This window comes from Leptodactylus fuscus, chromosome 8 (genome assembly GCF_031893055.1).
Source record: "Leptodactylus fuscus isolate aLepFus1 chromosome 8, aLepFus1.hap2, whole genome shotgun sequence".
Classification (NCBI taxonomy): domain Eukaryota; kingdom Metazoa; phylum Chordata; class Amphibia; order Anura; family Leptodactylidae; genus Leptodactylus; species Leptodactylus fuscus.
In genome coordinates this window covers 17,785,890-17,807,975 of record NC_134272.1, presented here as the reverse complement: position 1 = coordinate 17,807,975, position 22,086 = coordinate 17,785,890, and the positions used below count along the sequence as shown (strand labels likewise).

Sequence of the window (22,086 nt, the reverse complement as noted above, 5' to 3'; positions counted from 1 at the left end):
GGCTACATGTCTTGTAGAGATGAGCGAACACTAAAATGTTCGAGGTTCGAAATTCGATTCGAACAGCCGCTCACTGTTCGAGTGTTCGAATGGGTTTCGAACCCCATTATAGTCTATGGGGAACATAAACTCGTTAAGGGGGAAACCCAAATTCGTGTCTGGAGGGTCACCAAGTCCACTATGACACCCCAGGAAATGATACCAACACCCTGGAATGACACTGGGACAGCAGGGGAAGCATGTCTGGGGGCATAAAAGTCACTTTATTTCATGGAAATCCCTGTCAGTTTGCGATTTTCGCAAGCTAACTTTTCCCCATAGAAATGCATTGGCCAGTGCTGATTGGCCAGAGTACGGAACTCGACCAATCAGCGCTGGCTCTGCTGGAGGAGGCGGAGTCTAAGATAGCTCCACACCAGTCTCCATTCAGGTCCGACCTTAGACTCCGCCTCCTCCGGCAGAGCCAGCGCTGATTGGCCGAAGGCTGGCCAATGCATTCCTATGCGAATGCAGACTTAGCAGTGCTGAGTCAGTTTTGCTCAACTACACATCTGATGCACACTCGGCACTGCTACATCAGATGTAGCAATCTGATGTAGCAGAGCCGAGGGTGCACTAGAACCCCTGTGCAAACTCAGTTCACGCTAATAGAATGCATTGGCCAGCGCTGATTGGCCAATGCATTCTATTAGCCCGATGAAGTAGAGCTGAATGTGTGTGCTAAGCACACACATTCAGCACTGCTTCATCAAGCCAATACAATGCATTAGCCAGTGCTGATTGGCCAGAGTACGGAATTCGGCCAATCAGCGCTGGCCAATGCATTCTATTAGCCCGATGAAGTAGAGCTGAATGTGTGTGCTAAGCACACACATTCAGCTCTACTTCATCGGGCTAATAGAATGCATTGGCCAGCGCTGATTGGCCAGAGTACGGAACTCGACCAATCAGCGCTGGCTCTGCTGGAGGAGGCGGAGTCTAAGGTCGGACCTGAATGGAGACTGGTGTGGAGCGATCTTAGACTCCGCCTCCTCCAGCAGAGCCAGCGCTGATTGGCCGAATTCCGTACTCTGGCCAATCAGCACTGGCTAATGCATTGTATTGGCGTGATGAAGCAGTGCTGAATGTGTGTGCTTAGCACACACATTCAGCTCTACTTCATCGGGCTAATAGAATGCATTGGCCAGCGCTGATTGGCCGAATTCCGTACTCTGGCCAATCAGTGCTGGCCAATGCATTCTATTAGCTTGATGAAGCAGAGTGTGCACAAGAGTTCAAGCGCACCCTCGGCTCTGATGTAGGAGAGCCGAGGGTGCACTTGAACCCTTGTGCACCCTCAGCTCTGCTACATCAGAGCCGAGGGTGCGCTTGAACCCTTGTGCACACTCTGCTTCATCAAGCTAATAGAATGCATTGGCCAGCGCTGATTGGCCAATGTATTCTATTAGCCTGATGAAGTAGAGCTGAATGTGTGTGCTAAGCACACACATTCAGCTCTACTTCATCGGGCTAATAGAATGCATTGGCCAGCGCTGATTGGCCAGAGTACGGAACTCGACCAATCAGCGCTGGCTCTGCTGGAGGAGGCGGAGTCTAAGATCGCTCCACACCAGTCTCCATTCAGGTCCGACCTTAGACTCCGCCTCCTCCAGCAGAGCCAGCGCTGATTGGCCGAATTCCGTACTCTGGCCAATCAGCACTGGCTAATGCATTGTATTGGCTTGATGAAGCAGTGCTGAATGTGTGTGCTTAGCACACACATTCAGCTCTACTTCATCGGGCTAATAGAATGCATTGGCCAATCAGCGCTGGCCAATGCATTCTATTAGCGTGAACTGAGTTTGCACAGGGGTTCTAGTGCACCCTCGGCTCTGCTACATCAGATTGCTACATCTGATGTAGCAGTGCCGAGTGTGCATCAGATGTGTAGTTGAGCAAAACTGACTCAGCACTGCTAAGTATGCATTCGCATAGGAATGCATTGGCCAGCCTTCGGCCAATCAGCGCTGGCTCTGCCGGAGGAGGCGGAGTCTAAGGTCGGACCTGAATGGAGACTGGTGTGGAGCGACCTTAGACTCCGCCTCCTCCAGCAGAGCCAGCGCTGATTGGCCGAATTCCGTACTCTGGCCAATCAGCACTGGCTAATGCATTGTATTGGCTTGATGAAGCAGTGCTGAATGTGTGTGCTTAGCACACACATTCAGCTCTACTTCATCGGGCTAATAGAATGCATTGGCCAATCAGCGCTGGCCAATGCATTCTATTAGCGTGAACTGAGTTTGCACAGGGGTTCTAGTGCACCCTCGGCTCTGCTACATCAGATTGCTACATCTGATGTAGCAGTGCCGAGTGTGCATCAGATGTGTAGTTGAGCAAAACTGACTCAGCACTGCTAAGTCTCTGCATTCGCATAGGAATGCATTGGCCAGCCTTCGGCCAATCAGCGCTGGCTCTGCCGGAGGAGGCGGAGTCTAAGGTCGGACCTGAATGGAGACTGGTGTGGAGCGATCTTAGACTCCGCCTCCTCCAGCAGAGCCAGCGCTGATTGGTCGAGTTCCGTACTCTGGCCAATCAGCGCTGGCCAATGCATTCTATTAGCCCGATGAAGTAGAGCTGAATGTGTGTGCTTAGCACACACATTCAGCTCTACTTCATCAGGCTAATAGAATACATTGGCCAATCAGCGCTGGCCAATGCATTCTATTAGCTTGATGAAGCAGAGTGTGCACAAGGGTTCAAGCGCACCCTCGGCTCTGATGTAGCAGAGCTGAGGGTGCACAAGGGTTCAAGTGCACCCTCGGCTCTCCTACATCAGAGCCGAGGGTGCGCTTGAACCCTTGTGCAGCCTCGGCTCTGCTACATCAGAGCCGAGGGTGCACTTGAACCCTTGTGCACACTCTGCTTCATCAAGCTAATAGAATGCATTGGCCAGCACTGATTGGCCAGAGTACGGAATTCGGCCAATCAGCGCTGGCCAATGCATCCCTATGGGAAAAAGTTTATCTCACAAAAATCACAATTAAACACCCGATAGAGCCCCAAAAAGTTATTTTTAATAACATTCCCCCCTAAATAAAGGTTATCCCTAGCTATCCCTGCCTGTACAGCTATCCCTGTCTCATAGTCACAAAGTTCACATTCTCATATGACCCGGATTTGAAATCCACTATTCGTCTAAAATGGAGGTCACCTGATTTCGGCAGCCAATGACTTTTTCCAATTTTTTTCAATGCCCCCAGTGTCGTAGTTCCTGTCCCACCTCCCCTGCGCTGTTATTGGTGCAAAAAAGGCGCCAGGGAAGGTGGGAGGGGAATCGAATTTTGGCGCACTTTACCACGTGGTGTTCGATTCGATTCGAACATGGCGAACACCCTGATATCCGATCGAACATGTGTTCGATAGAACACTGTTCGCTCATCTCTAATGTCTTGTACAAAGAATTGCTGGTTGGGCTGGTAGTTTACCTGGGGAGTACAACCCTTCTGATCCCTGTTGTTGTGGCGTTAGGCCAGTAGCCTCAGGTTAGGAGGGGATTAGTCCCTTGTGTGTTTTCTATCAGTTTTGCAGATCTCCATGCCCTCTCAGTAAATTGTTCGTACAAGTCATTATTGGTTAAAGGAGTTGAAATGATCATACAATAAGGTGGAGTGTTGTACTTCCTTAGTATCTTCACCTTCCTGAGTTTTCTTATGGTCTGAGACATGTCAGCAACTTATTTTTGCTGCTCATTGGAGTGGTCATTTTTCTTATTAGTGACTGAATGAGCCAAGCTGCCATTTTTTGCTGTTTCCATACAAAGGCAATTAAAACAATAGAACTTCCTCAAAATGTTATCAATAAAAATTACATCTGGTCCTGCAAAAAAAACAAAACAAAACATGACTTATCCAGCACTGTCTACAGAAATATGAAAAATTATGTGTCAAAATATGGTGGCTTCATGAAATACAGCTGACACAACTTTGGCTACTAAAACAGCAGTTCGGTTTTCCGTTGTTTGAGTTCCTCGGTGGACCCGAATAATGGAGAGGCCAGCGCTGATGAGAACCTAGATGAAGTAAATTCAAGCCCCCATATTGCTCTGTGATCGGAAAAATAAAAGCTTTTTGGAAGGTTGGCAGTAAAAAAACAAACATTTGGAAATGGCTGCAGCAGGAAGGGGTTAAAAACGTACTCTATTCCCCTCAGACATTGCGTCCTACTAGTTTCAGTAGAGCCCTCTTTACATCTTTATTTCGCACACTGTATATCAGAGGGTTTAACATGGGAGTAATGATTAAATATAGGATAGAAAAGGTTGTTTCGAACACCTGAGGATCTTTTAGTGATGGTGATAGATATGACGATGTCCAAGTGCCGTAGAACATGGTGAGGACTATGAGGTGGGACGAGCAGGTGGAGAAGGCCTTTTTTCTTCCATCAGTAGATTTTATATGTAAGATAACAGAGATAACCTTAATATAAGATATTATACTGCACAGAAAAGGACATAAGCCAAACATTACAGCTTCCATGTAGGAAAACAGTTGGAATCCATTACTAGGGCAGGTAATTTTGGCAAAAGCCTTGAATTCACAGTAGAACTGTTTAAGTATATTAGAATAACACAGTGGAATAGTAGATGCAGTCAATGTCAATGAAAGTGAATTAAAAAAACCAATGACCCAGACAACTACCAGGAATAGGATATAATTCTTTCTACTCAACTTATGATGATAATGTAGAGGGTCACAAATGGCGACATATCGATCATAGGCCATAATGAAGAGCAAAAGGTCCTCTACTGTAGCTACATGGCTGAAGAAGAACATCTGGATGAAGCATTGGGTGAAGGACAAGGTATAGTCACCACTCAGTAACATGTAAACCAACTTAGGGACTGTGCTGGTTGTGTAGCAAATGTCAATGATAGACAAATTACACAAGAATACATACATGGGGGTGTGTAAGTGCCGATCTCTGTATACTACAGTAATGGTGATCGAATTAGCAAGTACTCCGATCAGGTATACCAGGACAAAGAAGACAGATAAAAAAGGTTTATTCTGTTCACGTGTGGTAAAGGTCAAAATAAAGAACTGATATGTGTGATTCTCCATGATGTTTCTCTGTAAGCCAAAGGCAAGTATCCTCATGAATTCTTATTTTGAATTTTTTTTTTTTGATGTTCGCAACAAATGTACTTTGGCAAATTTTTTTGACATTCATGACTTTTTATAAGATCAAAGAAAGACAATTATTTTAATTCTCTTTTGTGTTAACCAAAGTGGTTAGACATTACAAAAATTAATAAATTAAAAATGTCTTCTAGTATTTATAGTATTACTTAATACAAAGTCATTAGGATTTTATATTATGCAATTCTGTTTGAACACAAAATTGAAAAACGTAAAAGTACAAAAAGTCAAACAATAAAATGATAAAAAATTGTAACAATTCCTAAATATTGAAATTTGTACTTGTTAAAGTTTTAAACATTTCGGTGAATTTATATTTGTTCTGAATAATCCTATCCTGCAATGCAGTTACATTTCTTCTGCATTTTGTAATAATTTGCTAATGATATCTGCGCTGTTACGATCATCTTACCTCTGAGTATAATTTGTTGTGGCTGAATTGAAATGATGAGATAAGATATATATATATGTACAGTGTGCGGTGAGCATACAATTGTTCTATGAGATTCTCTACAGGGACTAAAGCCGTCAATTTGGTAATTAAAATGTTTTTAGATTTAGACTCCCTTTACTGCAATTTACTCACAACAAAATAAAATCGATAATAAGACTCTGAGGGTCTTTTTACATTTTTTTTTATTGAAAAATAATACAGATCATGAAGGAACATTAGGTTTTGGTGATTCTGTAGTTACATACAATAGCAGGAAATACTTTTATATATACAGTACAGACCAAAAGTTTGGACACACCTTCTCATTCAAAGAGTTTTCTGTATTTTCATGACTATGTAAATTGTAGATTCACACTGAAGGCATCAAAACTATGAATTATCACATGTGGAATTATATACGTAACAAAAAAGTGTGAAACAACTGAAAATATGTCTTCTATTCTAGGTTCTTCAAAGTAGCCACCTTTTGCTTTGATTACTGCTTTGCACACTCTTGGTATTCTCTTGATGAGCTTCAAGAGGTAGTCACCGGAAATGGTCTTCCAACAGTCTTGAAGTAGTTCCCAGCGATGCTTAGCACTTGTTGGCCCTTTTGCCTTCACTCTGTGGTCCACCTCACCCCAAATCATCTCGATTGGGTTCAGGTCTGGTAACTGTGGAGGCATAGCACCCCATCACTCTCTTTCTTGGTCAAATAGCCCTTACACAGCCTGGAGGTGTGTTTGGGGTCATTGTCCTGTTGAAAAATAAATGATGGTCCAACTAAACATAAACTGGATGGAATAGCATGCCGCTGCAAGATGCTGTGGTAGCCATGCTGGTTCAGTATGCCTTCAATTTTGAATAAATCCCCAACAGTGTCAACAGCAAAGCACCCCCACACCATCACACCTCCTCCTCCATGCTTCACGGTGGGAGCCAGGCATGTAGAGTCCATCCGTTCACCTTTTCTGCGTCGCACAAAGACATGGTGGTTGGAACCAAAGATCTCAAATTTGGAATCATCAGACCAAAGCACAGATTTCCACTGGTCTAATGTCCATTCCTTGTGTTCTTTAGCCCAAACAAGTCTCTTCTGCTTGTTGCCTGTCCTTAGCTGTGGTTTTCTAGCAGCTATTTTACCATGAAGGCCTGCTGCACAAAGTCTCCTCTTAACAGTTGTTGTAGAGATGTGTCTGCTGCTAGAACTCTGTGTGGCATTGACCTGGTCTCTAATCTGAGCTGCTGTTAACCTGCGATTTCTGAGGCTGGTGACTCGGATTAACTTATCCTCCGCAGCAGAGGTGACTCTTGGTCTTCCTTTCCTGGGGTGGTCCTCATGTGACCCAGTTTCTTTGTAGCGCTTGATGGTTTTCGCAACTGCATTTGGGGACACTTTCAAAGTTTTCCCAATTTTTCAGACTGACTGACCTTCATTTCTTAAAGTAATGATGGCCACTCGGTTTTCTTTACTTAGCTGCTTTTTTCTTGCCATAATACAAATTCTAACAGTCTATTCAGTAGGACTATCAGCTGTGTATCCACCTGACTTCTGCACAACACAACTGATGGTCCCAACCCCATTTATAAGGCAAGAAATCCCACTTATTAAACCACTTATTAAACCTTACAAGGAACACCTGTGAAGTGAAAACCATTTCCGGTGACTACCTCTTGAAGCTCATCAAGAGAATGCCAAGAGAGTGCAAAGCAGTAATCAAAGCAAAAAGTGGCTACTTTGAAGAACCGAGAATATAAGACAGATTTTCAGTTGTTTCACACTTTTTTGTTAAGTACATAATTGCACATGTTCATAGTTTTGATGCCTTCAGTGTGAATCTACAATTTTCATAGTCATGAAAATACAGAAAAAATATCTGGGTTGTTTAATACAAAGATTATTACAAGAATGACTTTCATGTATTGAATATTCCTTTGAACTTCAGGAGGACTTAAACCATACTTTTTTTTTTTTTTTACTTTTAGAGGATTGTCTACGGCCCTACATGTTGCTTGTTGGTGCTTCCACCTATATATGAAAATGATCATTATAATCTGATACACATAAGGACATACCTATAATTCTGCAAAATTTCTGACTTTGTACAAGTCTACCTAGAAGAACTGATGGTATTTTGAGAACCAAAGACGTTTGGTAATGTGATACTTTAAATTTTATGTGGCAGAAGTTAACTATTAACACTCCAATATTTGAAAGCATTCTTACTTTGCAGAATTTTACCACCTAAAGCTTTCTTTGCCCCTATGGTATGTCAAGAGAATAATGTCATTCTCCATTGACCTTGCACCCCACAAGTTTCAGTAGAGCCCTCTTTACTGCTTTATTTCGTACACTGTATATTAGAGGATTTAACATAGGCGTAATGGTTGTGTACAGGACTGAGAAGATCAGTTCAATGACCTGGGTATTTTTCACTGATGGTATTAGATAGGCGGACATCCAGGTGCCATAATACATGGAGAGGACTATCAGGTGGGACGAGCAGGTGGAGAAAGCTTTTCTTCTTCCATCACTAGATTTAATATGTAAGATAACCATGATCACCCGAATATAAGATATTATACTAAACAGAAAAGGACCTACACCAAATATTACAGCCTCTATATATGCAAGTAAATGGAACCCTATATTGGGACAAGAGATTATGGCAAATGCTCTATATTCACAGAAGAATTGTGAAACTTTATTAGAATAGCAAAGTGGAATATTAGAAGCAGTTAATGGTGGAAAAATTGAATTGATAGCCCCAGTAACCCAGACAAAAACCATGAGCAGGATACAGTTCTTCTTACTCAGTATACTGTGATAATGTAGGGAGTTACAAATGGCGACGTATCGATCATAGGCCATAATGAATAACAAGAGGTCCTCTGTAGTAACTGCGAAACTGAAGAAATACATCTGGATGAAGCATTGGGGGAAGGACAAGGTATAGTCACCACTCAGGAACATGTCAACCAACTTGGGGATTGTAATGGTCATGTAGAAGAAATCGACAATGGATAAATTACATAGGAATAGGTACATGGGGGTGTGTAAGTTCCGATCTCTATAGACTACAGTAATGGTGGTAGAATTTGCTATCATACCGATCAGGTATACCAGGACAAAGAAAAAAGATAAAAAGGGTTTATTCTCCTGATGTGTATTAAATGTCAAAATAAAGAACTGATATGTCTGATTTTCCATGTGGTCTCCCTGACGGAAGGTTTACAGGATATTAGTTGTCTAAAGGAGAGGACCCACAGTCATATAGTCAGTCGGAGCGTTTCTCAAAGGTGGTGGAACCTGAAAGGAAGTAAAAAATTTTTTTTCCCAATGTGATGTATTAACTGAAAAGTAAATGTACAATGGTTATAGTGGCTAGTGAGCAGGCTCCTGTTATGGGAGCACATGATAAATTGTAAAGACACCATATTAAAGACCAGACCCCATGGTGATCAATTGATCATTGCAACAGCCATTATCTAAGAGGATCGTATGTGATGGGAGATGACAATCATTCTATGACGGACATATAAGACCCTGTAAATTTATATATTAAACTGGTCTGCTGGCTCAGTTTTTGATTTTAAGGATAAGCCTAAACATCCCAGCAAAATACCAGAAATTGAAAGAAATAAAGCTATACGACTAGATAGTGATTAATGATACAAGAAGGCGTATAAGTAACAATGTGGCGCTCATCCAGAAGCTATAACTATAAATGCTGTTGGCATGGGGGAAAAAAATTGGTGGGTCTCAAATCTCAAGTCACCTTGGACAAGTGGAAGCTTCCTACTGTGTGGATCAATAGTGGCTGCAGCAGATGGGCCATTGAGGACACAAAGTCATAGCCAGGTGCTAGAATAGAGAACTGACCATGAAATGCATATACAGTAACAGTGATAACATAAATCATACCTCTGAGCATTACCCGATGTAAGTGAATAGTACATAGAGACATACAGTGTATATATATATATATATATATATATATGTTCTGTGCAGTGGATATGTGATTTACCATCTCATGTGGTCTCTTCTCCAGTGAGTAATTATATGACAATTAAAATCACTTTTCCCATTTGAGAAATTATGCAGCTAAGAATGAGAAATGTCTCAAATGATCCTCATATTATCAATTGTGTATTTCACTAGGTTAATAATATGATATTTGCTTTGGACTGCCTCAGAGGTCACTTGGTGTTTTTTATCCTTTTGTCAGAGATCTCATGTTTTACACAACAATAATAGCGTAATCTTATAAATGAAATTCATTGTGATCCCTTTGTAAATGGGTTTTATTAAGAATGGTCACCGACCAGCAAAGTCATGTTTTGGAAAATTTGATTCGGGCACTTCTCCAGATTTCAGAAAAAGATTTGATTCTTTCCAAATTGATTAGCAATGAATAACGTTAAAAAACGTTATTGGCAGCTATTTCGTGGCTGCCAAGAGCCTGTATAGTAACGTAGAACACTGTGCCTTGCAGAAACACTTGGGGAGTTTGCTGTGGTAGTCAAACAATATAGTGAGTGAGTATAACATGCATATGACAGGCTTCATTCTTAGAACCGCTACACACCTCATTTATTTGGATATAGTAGCAGAGTGTGGAGGCTGCAGCAGCTTTATGAGACCATACAGTGACCCAGTGGCACGGTGTTTCTGGGTCATCTGCCTCGTCCTCCTCATGTCCCTCTTCCTGTTCCGGTTGTTCCTGCTCCTCCTCTCCACTCATTTGGCTAGTCATTGATTGTGCGTCATTGTCCTCCTCCTCCAGTTCAGCCCCAACAGGGCTCATGTTGTTGCTAGATGTTGGTGCCTCATCTCCAATCCCTGATCAGCCAGATTGAAAAGCATCTGACTAACAAAGCTACCTCCTCAAAGGGGACGAGCAAACGGCAGGTGTCATGCATGAGCTGCCACTGGCTAACGTTAAAGTTACACAGGTGAGTACGTGTGTCCACTTGTATCATCAAGAAACCATTTATGGCTTTTTTCTGCCCTGTAATTTTCTACTTTGTAGAGAACGACAAATTAGCCCCTTATTTCTTTCCTCAGTAATGAACACCTTTAAAAAAAGTGTGATAAAGGCAGAGATTATTGGATTTTTTGACAGTACTGTACAGCAAAATGGCCTGTAATTTTAGACTTGGAAGAGATCGACAAATATGCCCCTTGTCTGTTTCCCCACTAATAAACACTTTTAAATAAGCCTTAGAATAGCCGCTAACTTCCGAGATTAGTGGCTAATAACTCATGATTTTTGCCACAACTGTATTGAGAAATGGCCAGTGATTGTATACTCTGCACACAATGGCTAATGAGTCCCTTATTTCTTTCCCCACTATTAAATGCCTTTAAAACGGCATCAGAACAGATGAGTGCAGCTATGCGTGAATGATAATTCACTGTTTTTTGCTGTAATGCACTGTAAAAGGCTTGCTGTGTTCCCCCTTGAACACACAAGTATGAGTAATGAGCAGCAGTACACTCTGAAAACAATGGCTAATGAGGCCCTAATTTTTGCCCCACCTTTGAAATGGCATGAGAACAGCTGAGTGCAGGTATTAGAGAATGATAATTCACAGTTTTTGGCTGTAACAGGCTTGTTGTGTTTCACCTTGAACACACAGGTATGAGTAATGAGCAGCAGTATAGCGGCAGTGAGCGCTGCAATGTGTATTACGTTTCTTTCTGTTAACGACGCTGCAACCACCCCAAATTCTTCTTTGATTTCCTCCCTATATTTTCCCTTCATTTGCAATCTTCTTTTCATGAACTTCTGTTTTCTAACACTGTCCCTAGCTCCTGCTGATGTCTGTCCCTGCAGTAAGAGTTATGTGAAATGACTGTACCTAAAATGGCTACTGGTTTTTATAGGGCTGTGACATCACCATGTTAGTTGGCTACTGGTTAACTGCATCATTGACATTATGGGGGATCCTGCGATCTCAGAGTTCCCTGCCCCTTGTCGTAACATGTGCAGCGGCCATTTTATTAAAAAAATGCGATTTGATGCATCGAAGTGTGAAGAAACATGGATTTTAGGCAAATTGAAGATTTCCTGAAATTCGGATCAAATTACATTTCTGCAGAATAGGCTCGTTCATCCATAGTCATGACACTAACAGAACAATACAAAACGAGTGGTTAGATTGCAGGGAGGGTGATAACATAAAGTAATATATTTGACAGGGAGTTAAGAAATCACCTCTATAGCAATTCCCCCCAAAATTCAGAAACTGGCAGATAACAGAGAGCATTAGAATAACCTACCTAAATCTCACACTGCCCAGACTGCTAGAGTTTAAGGCTACTCATATGTCTATATCATAGTCCGACGTGAGGTCAGAAGGACTTGGCTGGATCTGGACTAGTAGCTAGTGTAAAAGATAGGTGCAACTTCAGACTAAAATCAGACAAGTAAACTACAGCCAAAAAGTCACAAGTCAGGTCAAGCCAGGAGTGATATCCAATATAGGCAGGTGAATAATAGCAGGGGCAGTTTCCCTATAAATCACCCTGTCTAAGCCTGTCTAGCACCAGAGTTTTCCTCTGATGAGAAGACACCTCACAGGAGACCCCTGAGCATAATATGGAGGTCCATAGGACCTTGTGCGTTTTTTTTTTAAAAAAAATCTCATGTAATTGTTGACTTGACATATCAAAAGTTACATTTCAATGGAGTAACCGGATGCTGGATTTCCTTTTGCTGTCTGCTTTTTTTTCTAAAAAAACCTGGTTTGCTGCATATTTTATGTCCCTGTCTTGACTGTCTAACAAAGTGGCCTCCTCAAAGGGAACGAGCATACGGCTTCTACCGAGCTACATTCCCCACAATATGCATAAAGAGTAAAGTTTAAGTTTGTGACTGGATCTAGGCTCTGTGTATGCCTGTGTTTTGCTATGTATTTTAAGACCAAATCTCTTCCTAGTGAAGCAAAAAGTCTTTTTTTGTGAAGCTTATGATCTGACCCCTTCCTAGCTTCTACCTGTGTTGTGGCGATCCAGGTCTGTTGTACAGATGACATATTCCTGCTTCATAGGTGATAGGGACTAAAATCCCAAGTGAAGAACCCTAAGTGAATTGAAACCTACACAGAGGAGCTTTTGGACTTTTAGCTTGTTTGAGTCTAATATGGACCAAATTTGTATGATTAAAACGTAAAATGTAACATACGAGGCATTAGTTGTACTCACTTTAAAAAAAATTGACTTCATACCTTTTTGATCTTTTTGCACCGCATCGGAGAAGTTACCTATAAAATTGTGATAAGACTTTTAATTATAAATGAATATTTTAAAGGAAAACATACTAAATTTTTTAGCCATTAATATTGTTTATTCTGGAAAATGATAACTTCTTAAATAATAGAGGTTCATTTAATTTTTTTTTTAATTTTTCTGTTAAGACGTACCAAGGGACCAAATTATTCAGCATGTTAAGCAAGTTCTCAAATAAATTTAGGTTCTCAATTACATTGAAAGAACATTACTCTCTAATTTGACATCCCACCAGTTTCAGTAGAGCCCTCTTTACATCTGTATTCCTTACACTGTATATCAGAGGATTTAACATGGGAGTAATGGTTGTATACAGGACAGAAAGGGTCAGTTCGACGACCTGGGTATTTTTCACCGATGGTATTAGATAGGCGGACGTCCAGGTGCCATAATACATGCAGAGGACTATCAGGTGGGACGAGCAGGTGGAGAAAGCTTTTCTTCTCCCATCACTAGATTTAATATGTGAGATCACAATGATGATCTTAATATAAGAAAGTATACTGCACAAAAACGGGCAAAGACCAAAAACTATAGTCACCATGTAATCAAATGTTTGGATGCCAACGGTGGGACAGAAGATTTTGGCAATTGATTTATATTCACAGAAGAATTGTGAAACTTTATTAGAATAACAAAGTGGAATATTAGTAGCAATTAATGGTGGAATAATTGGAATGATAACCCCAGTAGCCCAGACCAAAAACATAATCAGGATACAGTTCTTCTTACTCAGTATACTGTGATAATGTAGGGGGTTACAAATGGCGACATATCGATCATAGGCCATAATAAACAACAAGAGGTCCTCTGTAGTAACTGCTATGTAAAAAAAGTACATCTGGACGTAGCATTGGGTGAAGGACAAGGTGTAGTCACCACTCAGGAACATGTGAACCAACTTAGGGATTGTAATGGTCGTGTAGAAAAGATCAACAATGGATAAATTACATAGGAATAGATACATGGGGGTGTGTAAGTGCCGATCTCTATAGACTACGGTAATGGTGGTAGAATTTGCTATCACTCCGGTCAAGTAGATGAGAATAAAGACAAAAGATAAAAATGGCGTATTGTGTTGTGTATTAAATGTTAAAATAAAGAACTGATAGGTGTGATTCTTCATGTGGTGTCTCTATAACACAAGGAAGCTTTCAGGGGATTTGTTTGTTTGCATTAGGGTGCAACGTGGTGCTAAGTTGGAACAATCCTCGAAGGTTGAAGGACCTGCAGAGAAATTTAAAAAAATACTAAATGTTCCCCTAAAACAATAATATATTCAAAGCAAATTCATACAATAAAATGGTTGTCAAGAAAAAAATTTTTTTCAAAAATTTCCTAAGGTGAGGCACCCATGATAGTAATAAACCACCCCCCAAAATATAAAGTGCACTAAAATATAACTTTTAATAATGTTGATTAAAATCTAACTAACGATAAGATAAAATGGTAGGTGATTGAACTGGGCTAATTGGTAGTGTGGCTCTCAGCTGAACTGTAATAAGGTGAAGTACGGGTGTAGAGGATTCACGAGGGTTAAATTGCCTAGCACTCCTGTCTGGCTGGTAATAATACTATGCAGCCATGTACTGAGGACAACCCACTACAATACCCCTCACAAAGGGACAATTCACATACTAATACTAGGCCCGCAAACTCATGAGTGTAGCAGTAAAACAGCTTGTAGCCAGGATGATAGTTCACTGGCTATGATACACACACACACATTAATGACACATGTGGCCACTATAAGCCACCTCTCCGGTAGAGAGGCCGGTTCATCAGAGGCAAAGTAACCTATATATTGGCCTAACCGGTGTTAACACTGGACTAACAGAAATGCTCTATGTGTCTAGAGCGCTCGGCCGGCTGTAATGTGTGGCCGCGATGTCCCGGCGCTTGATCTCACCTAGATATACAGTGTTGGCCAAAAGTATTGGCACCCCTGCAATTCGGTCAGATAATACTCATTTTCTTCCAGAAAATGATTGAAATCACAAATTCTTTGGTATTATTTTCTTCATTTAATTTGTCTTCAATGGAAAACAACAAAAAGAATTGTCAAAAAGCCAAATTGGATAATATTCAACACCAAACATAAAAAAGGGGGTGGACAAAAGTATTGGCACTGTTTGAAAAATAATGTGATGCTTCTCTAATTTGTGTAATTAACAGCACCTGTTACTTACCTGAGGCACCTAACAGGTGGTGGCAATAACTAAATAACCCTTGCAGCCAGTTGAAATGGATTAAAGTTGACTCAACCTCTGTCCTGTGTCCTTGTGTGTACCACATTGAGCATGGAGAAAAGAAAGAAGATCAAACAACTGTCTGAGGACTTGAGAAACAAAATTGTGAGGAAGCATAAGCAATCTCAAGGCTACAAGTCCATCTCCAAAGACCTGAATGTTCCTGTGTCTACCGTGCGCAGTGTCATCAAGAGGTTTAAAGCCCATGGCACTGTGGCTAACCTCCCTAGATGTGGACGGAAAAGAAAAATTTACAAGAGATTTCAACGCAAGATTGTGCGGATGGTGGATAAAGAACCTCGACTAACATCCAAAGAAGTTCAAGCTGCCCTGCAGTCCGAGGGTACAACAGTGTCAACCCGTACTTTCCATCGGCATCTGAATGAAAAGGGAATGTAAGGTAGGATACCCAGGAAGACCCCACTTCTTACCCAGAGACATAAAAAAGCCAGGCTGGAGTTTGGCAAAACTTACCTGAGAAAGCCAAAAACGTTTTGGAAGAATGTTCTCTGGTCAGATGAGACAAAAGTAGAGCTTTTTGGGAAAAGGCATTAACATAGAGTTTACAGGGGAAAAAGAGGCCTTCAAAGAAAAAAACACAGTCCCTACAGTCAGACATGGCGGAGGTTCCCTGATGTTTTGGGGTTGCTTTGCTGCCTCTGGCACTGGAAAGATTCCTGCTGTGTGGATCAATGGTTGCCATATAGATCATAGGTAAGAGATGGTTGGATGGTACAGTCACAGCCTTTGTGCCTCTAGGAAACTCTGAAGAGATGTTGTGTGGTGGAACTTACCATGTGAACATTTGGGACCTGATTTAGGAAAATACTGCTCAGATATTTTAGTTGTTTGCTAAGATACTCTTCGACCTTTATCATCCACATCCATTCACCCATCCAAATGTTTCAACGAAAATATGTTTCAAGTTACCTACCTGTGTATAGATGTTAGTAATTCCTAAGGAACTGCAGCAAGCACAAAAGTTGTGGCCTACTCAGCTATTGATCTTCGACAGTGGTATCATAAATCATACCTCCGAGCATTGTCTGGTGTAAGTGAATAGTAAGTACAGACATGCAGTATATATATATTTTGCGTAGTGGATACGTAGAGTAAAATCTCCTGTGTTCTTTTCTCCAAGGAACAAATATAATTAGACATCATGGGAGTTATAATGTCACTTTTCCCATTTGAGAAATTAAGCTGCATGAAAAAAATCGCAACATGACTCAATAGAACCTCACATTCGCAATTGTGTATTTTCTTAAAGGTGTATTTGCTTTGAACTCATTAAGATGTTAGTAAGACCTGTCAACTTTTTAACCATTTGCAATTCTTTCAGGGCTCGGATGTTTATCCCAGAGAGAATAATGGGGGTTTATTGTAATTCTATTGTCTCTATCGAAACAGTGGTGGCTTGGTTAAGAATGGTGTCAGGGTCTGGGGTTGCTAGGTGGGGTGGCAAAGACATAAAAGTCCAGTTTCTTTAGTCCAAAACAAAGGTAGAGTTTATTTTCACTCCAAAAAAGTAGTGCAGCAACAAAAGGAAACAATACAAAAATAAATACCTGCCCGGCTAGGCTCTATCTAAACATAGAATAGGTTACCTCACCTAGAATAACAGAAATCCAAAAGCTAGTAGAATCATTCAGGACACAGCTCCCAAAAATATGACCTCTATGTCAGCTCTCCAGCCAAACTCTGCCAAAGTGTTGCTGCTGGAGCTGGCTTTTTAAGCCTCCTTGACAAGGAGACTCTGCAGCTGAGTCGCTGCCGGAACATCCCCAAAGTGTGGACTGGAGGGGGGTGTGTGTGTGTGGAATGACAGGTCCCACTACCAACCTACCTGCCATTCCTAAAAATCCAGCCCAGTACTGAGCATTTACCAAAATGCTCAGCAGACGAAAGTTATCTGCTGAGAACAAACATTCCTGGAGTTTTCTCATCTCACCCACCTGAGTAGTCTGGGCGAGATGTACACCCCCTCCATTACCTGACCAGCCATCGGCTTACAATGGTTATTGACCAACAAAATCATGAAATAATATGTGTCAGAGGAATATCTTGAAGTTTTTTTACCTACCTTTAGCCTTAGATATGTAAAAAAAGAAACAAAATTATAGTAAAATAATAAAACCAATTTAAAACTAAATAAAATAAGAAAATAGGAGGGGTGGAGCCTGACCGCGCATGGAGATGGTTTCTTTCTGCTGAAGCTCCGTCACATCGAGCTCAAGAGATCCCACTAAATGCTTGTTACAGAGAACAGAATGGTCAAGACTGGCACCTCAAAAGCACCTAAGTAGCAGGGGGACCTGCAGCGTTTTCTAAAGAAAAAGATGCTCACCTCTCCGTAAGGGGCCCTCAAAATGGTGTCGGAATGCAGGACAGATCAAGAGAGAGGAGATGAGTTGGGATTAGAGTATTAGAGAAAGCCTTGCCACAGATAGTTACATAGTTACATAGTTGATGAGGTTGGATAAAGACATTAGTCCATCAAGTCCAACCTATAACCCTACAATCCCTACAGTGTTGATCCAGGGGAAGGCAAAAAACCCCATGAGGCTCATGCCAGTTGCCCTATTTCAGGGGAAAAAATTCCTTCCCGACTCCAAATCTGGCAGTCAGTACAAACAATGTGTCCTTAAAATCTAGAGTCCAGATATTAGGGGACACTTGAAGACACCTACTAGTGCCGAGATGGGAGCGGGGAACAATGTAGCTCTTTCAATATTTGATAGAATTCACCTCTGATGAATAGTTATCGCTATCATGACTTAGAAACACATTAGGTGTCTTCAAGTGTCCCCTAATATCTGTGGCGGGGCTTTCTCTAATCCTTTTAGAGGAGTCCTAGAGTTTGCAGGGCAATATATTTTATGGTTTGTTTTCCTATGCAGACTATTCAGACTAAACAGATGATTAGGTCTTAGCATTAAGGTTTGCTCTGTGAATATGGGACCTTAAGACAGGCCAGTACACCAGGAGGTGGCCGTAGGAGGGCAACAACCCAGCAGCAGGACCACTACCTCCGCCTTTGTGCAAGGAGGAACAGGAGAGCACTGCCAGAGCCCTGCAAAATGACCTCCAGCAGGCCACAAATGTGCATGTGTCTGCACAAACAGTTAGAAACTGATTACATGAGGATGGTATGAGGGCCTGACGTCCACAGATGGAGGTTGTGCTCACAGCCCAACACTGTGCAAGATGCTTGGCATGTGCCACAGAACAACAGGATTGGCGCCCTGAGCTCTTCGCAAATGAAAGCAGGTTCACACTGAGCACATGTGACAGAGTCTGGAGACACTGTGAAGAGCAATCTGCTGCCTGCAACATCTTTCAGCATGACCGGTTTAGCAGTGGGTTAGTGACGGTGTGGGGTGGAATTTCTTTGGAGGGCCACACAGCCCTCCATGTGCTTGCCAGAGGTAGCCTGACTGCCATTAGGTACCAAGATGAGATCCTCAGACCCCTTGTGAGACCATATGCTGGTGCAGTTGGCCCTGGGTTCCTCCTAATGCAGGACAATGCCAGACCTCAAGTGACTGGAGTGTGTCAGCAGTTCCTGCAAGATGAAGGCATTGAAGCTATGGACTGGACCGCCCATTCCCCAGACCTGAATTCGATTGAGCACATCTGAGACATCATGTCTCGCTCCATCCACCAACGTCACGTTGCACCACAGACTTTCCATGAGTTTGCAGATGCTTTAGTCCAGGTCTGGGAGAAGATACCTCAGGAGAGCATCCGCAACCTCATCAGGAGCATGCCCAGGCGTTGTAGGGAGGTCATACAGACACGTGGAGGCCACACACACTACTCTGCCTCATTTTGACATGTTTTAAGGACATTACATCAAAGTTGGATCAGCCTGTAGTGCGTTTTTCCACTTTAATTTTGGGGTGACTCCAAATCCAGGCCTCCATTGGTTAACAAATTTGATTTCCATTGACGGTTTTTGTGTGATTTTGTTGTCATCACATTCAACTTTGTACAGAACAAAGTATTCAACGAGAAGATTTCATTCCTTCAGATCTAGAAGGTGTTATTGGAGTGTTCCTTTTATTTTTTTGAGCAGTGTATGTACACAGTTAAATAAATTGACTTCATACCTTTTTGACCGTTTTGCCCCCACCGGAGATGTTTTCTATAAAATTGTGATAAGCCTTTTATTTATAAATGAATATTTTAAAGGAAACACTCTAATTATTTTAGCCATTAATATTCTTTATTCTGGAAAAACATAACTTCTTAAATAATAGAGGTTCATTTAATTTTTTTTAATTCTTCTGTTAAGACCAAGTGACCAAATTGTTCAGCGCTTGAAGCAAGTTCTCAAATAAATTTAGGTTCTCAATTACATCAAAAGAACATTACTCTCTAATTTGACATCCCACCAGTTTCAGTAGAGCCCTCTTTACATCTGTATTCCTTACACTGTATATCAGAGGATTTAACATGGGAGTAATGGTTGTATACAGGACAGAAAGGGTCAGCTCAACGACCTGGGTATCTTTCACTGATGGTATTAGATAGGCGGACGTCCAGGTACCATAATACATGCAGAGGACTATCAGGTGGGACGAGCAGGTGGAGAAAGCTTTTCTTCTCCCATCACTAGATTTAATATGTGAGATCACAATGATGATCTTAATATAAGAAAGTATACTGCACAAAAACGGGCAAAGACCAAAAACTGTAGTCGCCGTGTATACAAATGTTTGGATGCCAACGTTGGGACAGAAGATGTTGGAAATTGCTCTATATTCACAGAAGAATTGTGAAATTTTATTAGAGTAACACAGTGGAATATTAGTAGCAATTAATGGTGGAAGAAGCGAATTAATAACCCCAGAAATCCAGATCAAAAGTAAAAACAGGATACAGTTCTTCTTACTCAGTATACTGTGATAATGTAGGGGGTTACAAATGGCGACATATCGATCATAGGCCATAATGAACAACAAGAAGTCCTCAGTAGAAACTGCTATGTAAAAAAAGTACATCTGGACGAAGCATTGGGTGAAGGACAATGTATAGTCACCACTCAGGAACATGTGAACCAACTTAGGGATTGTAATGGTCGTGTAGAAAAGATCAACAATGGATAAATTACATAGGAATAGATACATGGGGGTGTGTAAGTGCCGATCTCTATAGACTACGGTAATGGTGGTAGAATTTGCTATCACTCCGGTCAAGTAGATGAGAATAAAGACAAAAGATAAAAATGGCGTATTGTGTTGTGTATTAAATGTTAAAATAAAGAACTGATAGGTGTGATTCTTCATGTGGTGTCTCTATAACACAAGGAAGCTTTCAGGGGATTCGTTTTTTTGCATTAGGGAAGTGCCTAAAGAGCCGTGGTCAGAAAAAACCTGGTGCTGAGCTGGAACAATCCTCGAAGGTTGAAGGACCTGCAAAGAACTAAAAAAAAAAAACCTAAATGTTCTTCTAAAAAATATATTATATTTAAAGCAAATTCATACAATAAACTGGTTGTCCTACCTCTGCCAGTTCTGGTTATAATAATGAGTTTCATGACAGCCTGAGGAGCCCCGACCACCGCCTTGTGGCCCAGAAATATAAAATCAGCAATATATGGACACAGCTATGATATGTTCAAGCTAAAATCATATGTCCATGCTGGTATCTTGTAATACATTGTTGGCTGGGGGAGACAATGGTCCCACTCCAGCTGATTTGAGCTGACTCCTTTTAGATAAACACAATAGACCCTGGGGCGTCTGGTGCCAAAGGTGAATAAACATTTCAATAGGACACAAAGTCACAGCCTTGTGCCTCTAGGAAACTATGAAGAGATGCTGTGTGGTAGAACTTACCATGTGAACATTTAAGGTCTGATTATAGAAATATTACTCAGATGTTTTAGATACTCTTCGACCTTTTATCGTCCACTCAGCCCATTCATCCATCCAAATGTTTCAATGAAAATATGTTTCACGTTAATCTACCTGTCTATAGATGTTAGTAATTCCTAAGGAACTGCAGCAAGCACAAAAGTTGTGGCCTACTCAAGCTATTGATCCTCGACAGTGATATCATAAATCATACCTCAGAGCATTGCCTGGTGTAAGTGAATAGTAAGTACAGATATGCAGTATATATATATTCTGTGTAGTGGATATGTAGAGTAACATCTCCTGTGTTCTTTTCTCTAAGGAACAAGAATAATTAGACATTATGGGAGTTAAAATTGCACTTTTCCCATTGAGAAATCGCAATCTGACTCAACAGAACCTCACATTAGCAATCGTGCATTTTCCAAGGTTTGCAATGATGCCGTGTTTGCTTTGGACTCATTCAGATAGTGAGACCCATCAACTTTTTATGCATTTTTAAATATTTGCAAGCTTTACCCACCCAGCAAACCCTAGTACATGTCTAAACCAGCCAATGAGATGTCATTTGAGATGATTTCTCCATGAGAGAAGACAATACTAGACCAGAGTCAGCGAGTATGAGAATTGTATTGCTTATTCATGTTTTAGTAATGTATTTTTTCATCTTTTTTTTCCAGATTTGTCAATTGGACTATGTCACAGTTGGTGGACTACCTTGATGACAAGTGGTTTCTGATTTTTATTTTTAATGGGGGTAGTTTGGGGGTGTTTCATTACAATGATGCTTTGTCATATCTGTCTGGAAAGGAAAAATGAGGACACTATTCCATTTTGAAAAATAAATAATGGAAAAAATGATTAAAAAAAAATCACAATTTTTTATAATCTACTATTTACTATCTGGATATTGGCTAAGAATTGAGCTCACTTATCCAAACATAGTGTTCCAGGTGCAGTGAACCCTAGCCTTATTTTCTGTTTGGATGTTTGGACCTTTTGTAGGGTTTTTTGTGTGTGATACTAGTTCTGTTTTTCCTATCCCTTTGCATAGTGTCAGTTATCTGTGTTT

At 41.1% G+C, this 22,086-nt stretch overlaps 2 protein-coding genes across 2 annotated transcripts; both read right to left on the bottom strand.

The window, feature by feature from the left end:
- Positions 1 to 4,184: 4,184 nt before the first annotated feature.
- On the bottom strand, positions 4,185 to 5,135 carry LOC142217141 (olfactory receptor 1M1-like). Its single transcript, XM_075285332.1, has one exon. The coding sequence runs from the start codon at positions 5,133 to 5,135 to the stop codon at positions 4,185 to 4,187; it is 951 nt and encodes a 316-aa protein (XP_075141433.1).
- Positions 5,136 to 10,031: 4,896 nt separating this feature from the next.
- Positions 10,032 to 20,444, bottom strand: LOC142217140 (olfactory receptor 1496-like). Its single transcript, XM_075285331.1, has 5 exons — positions 19,551 to 20,444; positions 17,339 to 17,405; positions 12,844 to 12,879; positions 10,260 to 10,453; positions 10,032 to 10,124 (listed from the first exon to the last, which is right to left on the bottom strand). Exons 1-5 carry the CDS (start codon positions 20,442 to 20,444, stop codon positions 10,032 to 10,034), a joined length of 1,284 nt encoding a protein of 427 aa, XP_075141432.1.
- Between the last annotated feature and the right edge of the window lie 1,642 nt (positions 20,445 to 22,086).

Bases quoted from the DNA above. Each gene is read 5' to 3' on its own strand.
- LOC142217140 (XM_075285331.1), bottom strand. From the start codon at position 20,444: ATGAAGAATCACACCTATCAGTTCTTTATTTTAACATTTAATACACAA. The intron at 12,880-17,338 runs GTCAGGCTCCAC...ACAATTTTATAG, and splicing joins AGAAACCATCTCCATGCGCG to GTAACTTCTCCGATGCGGTG. The intron at 10,454-12,843 runs GTATGAAGTCAA...CTGGCTGATCAG, and splicing joins GGTGCAAAAAGATCAAAAAG to GGATTGGAGATGAGGCACCA.
- LOC142217141 (XM_075285332.1), bottom strand. From the start codon at position 5,135: ATGAGGATACTTGCCTTTGGCTTACAGAGAAACATCATGGAGAATCAC.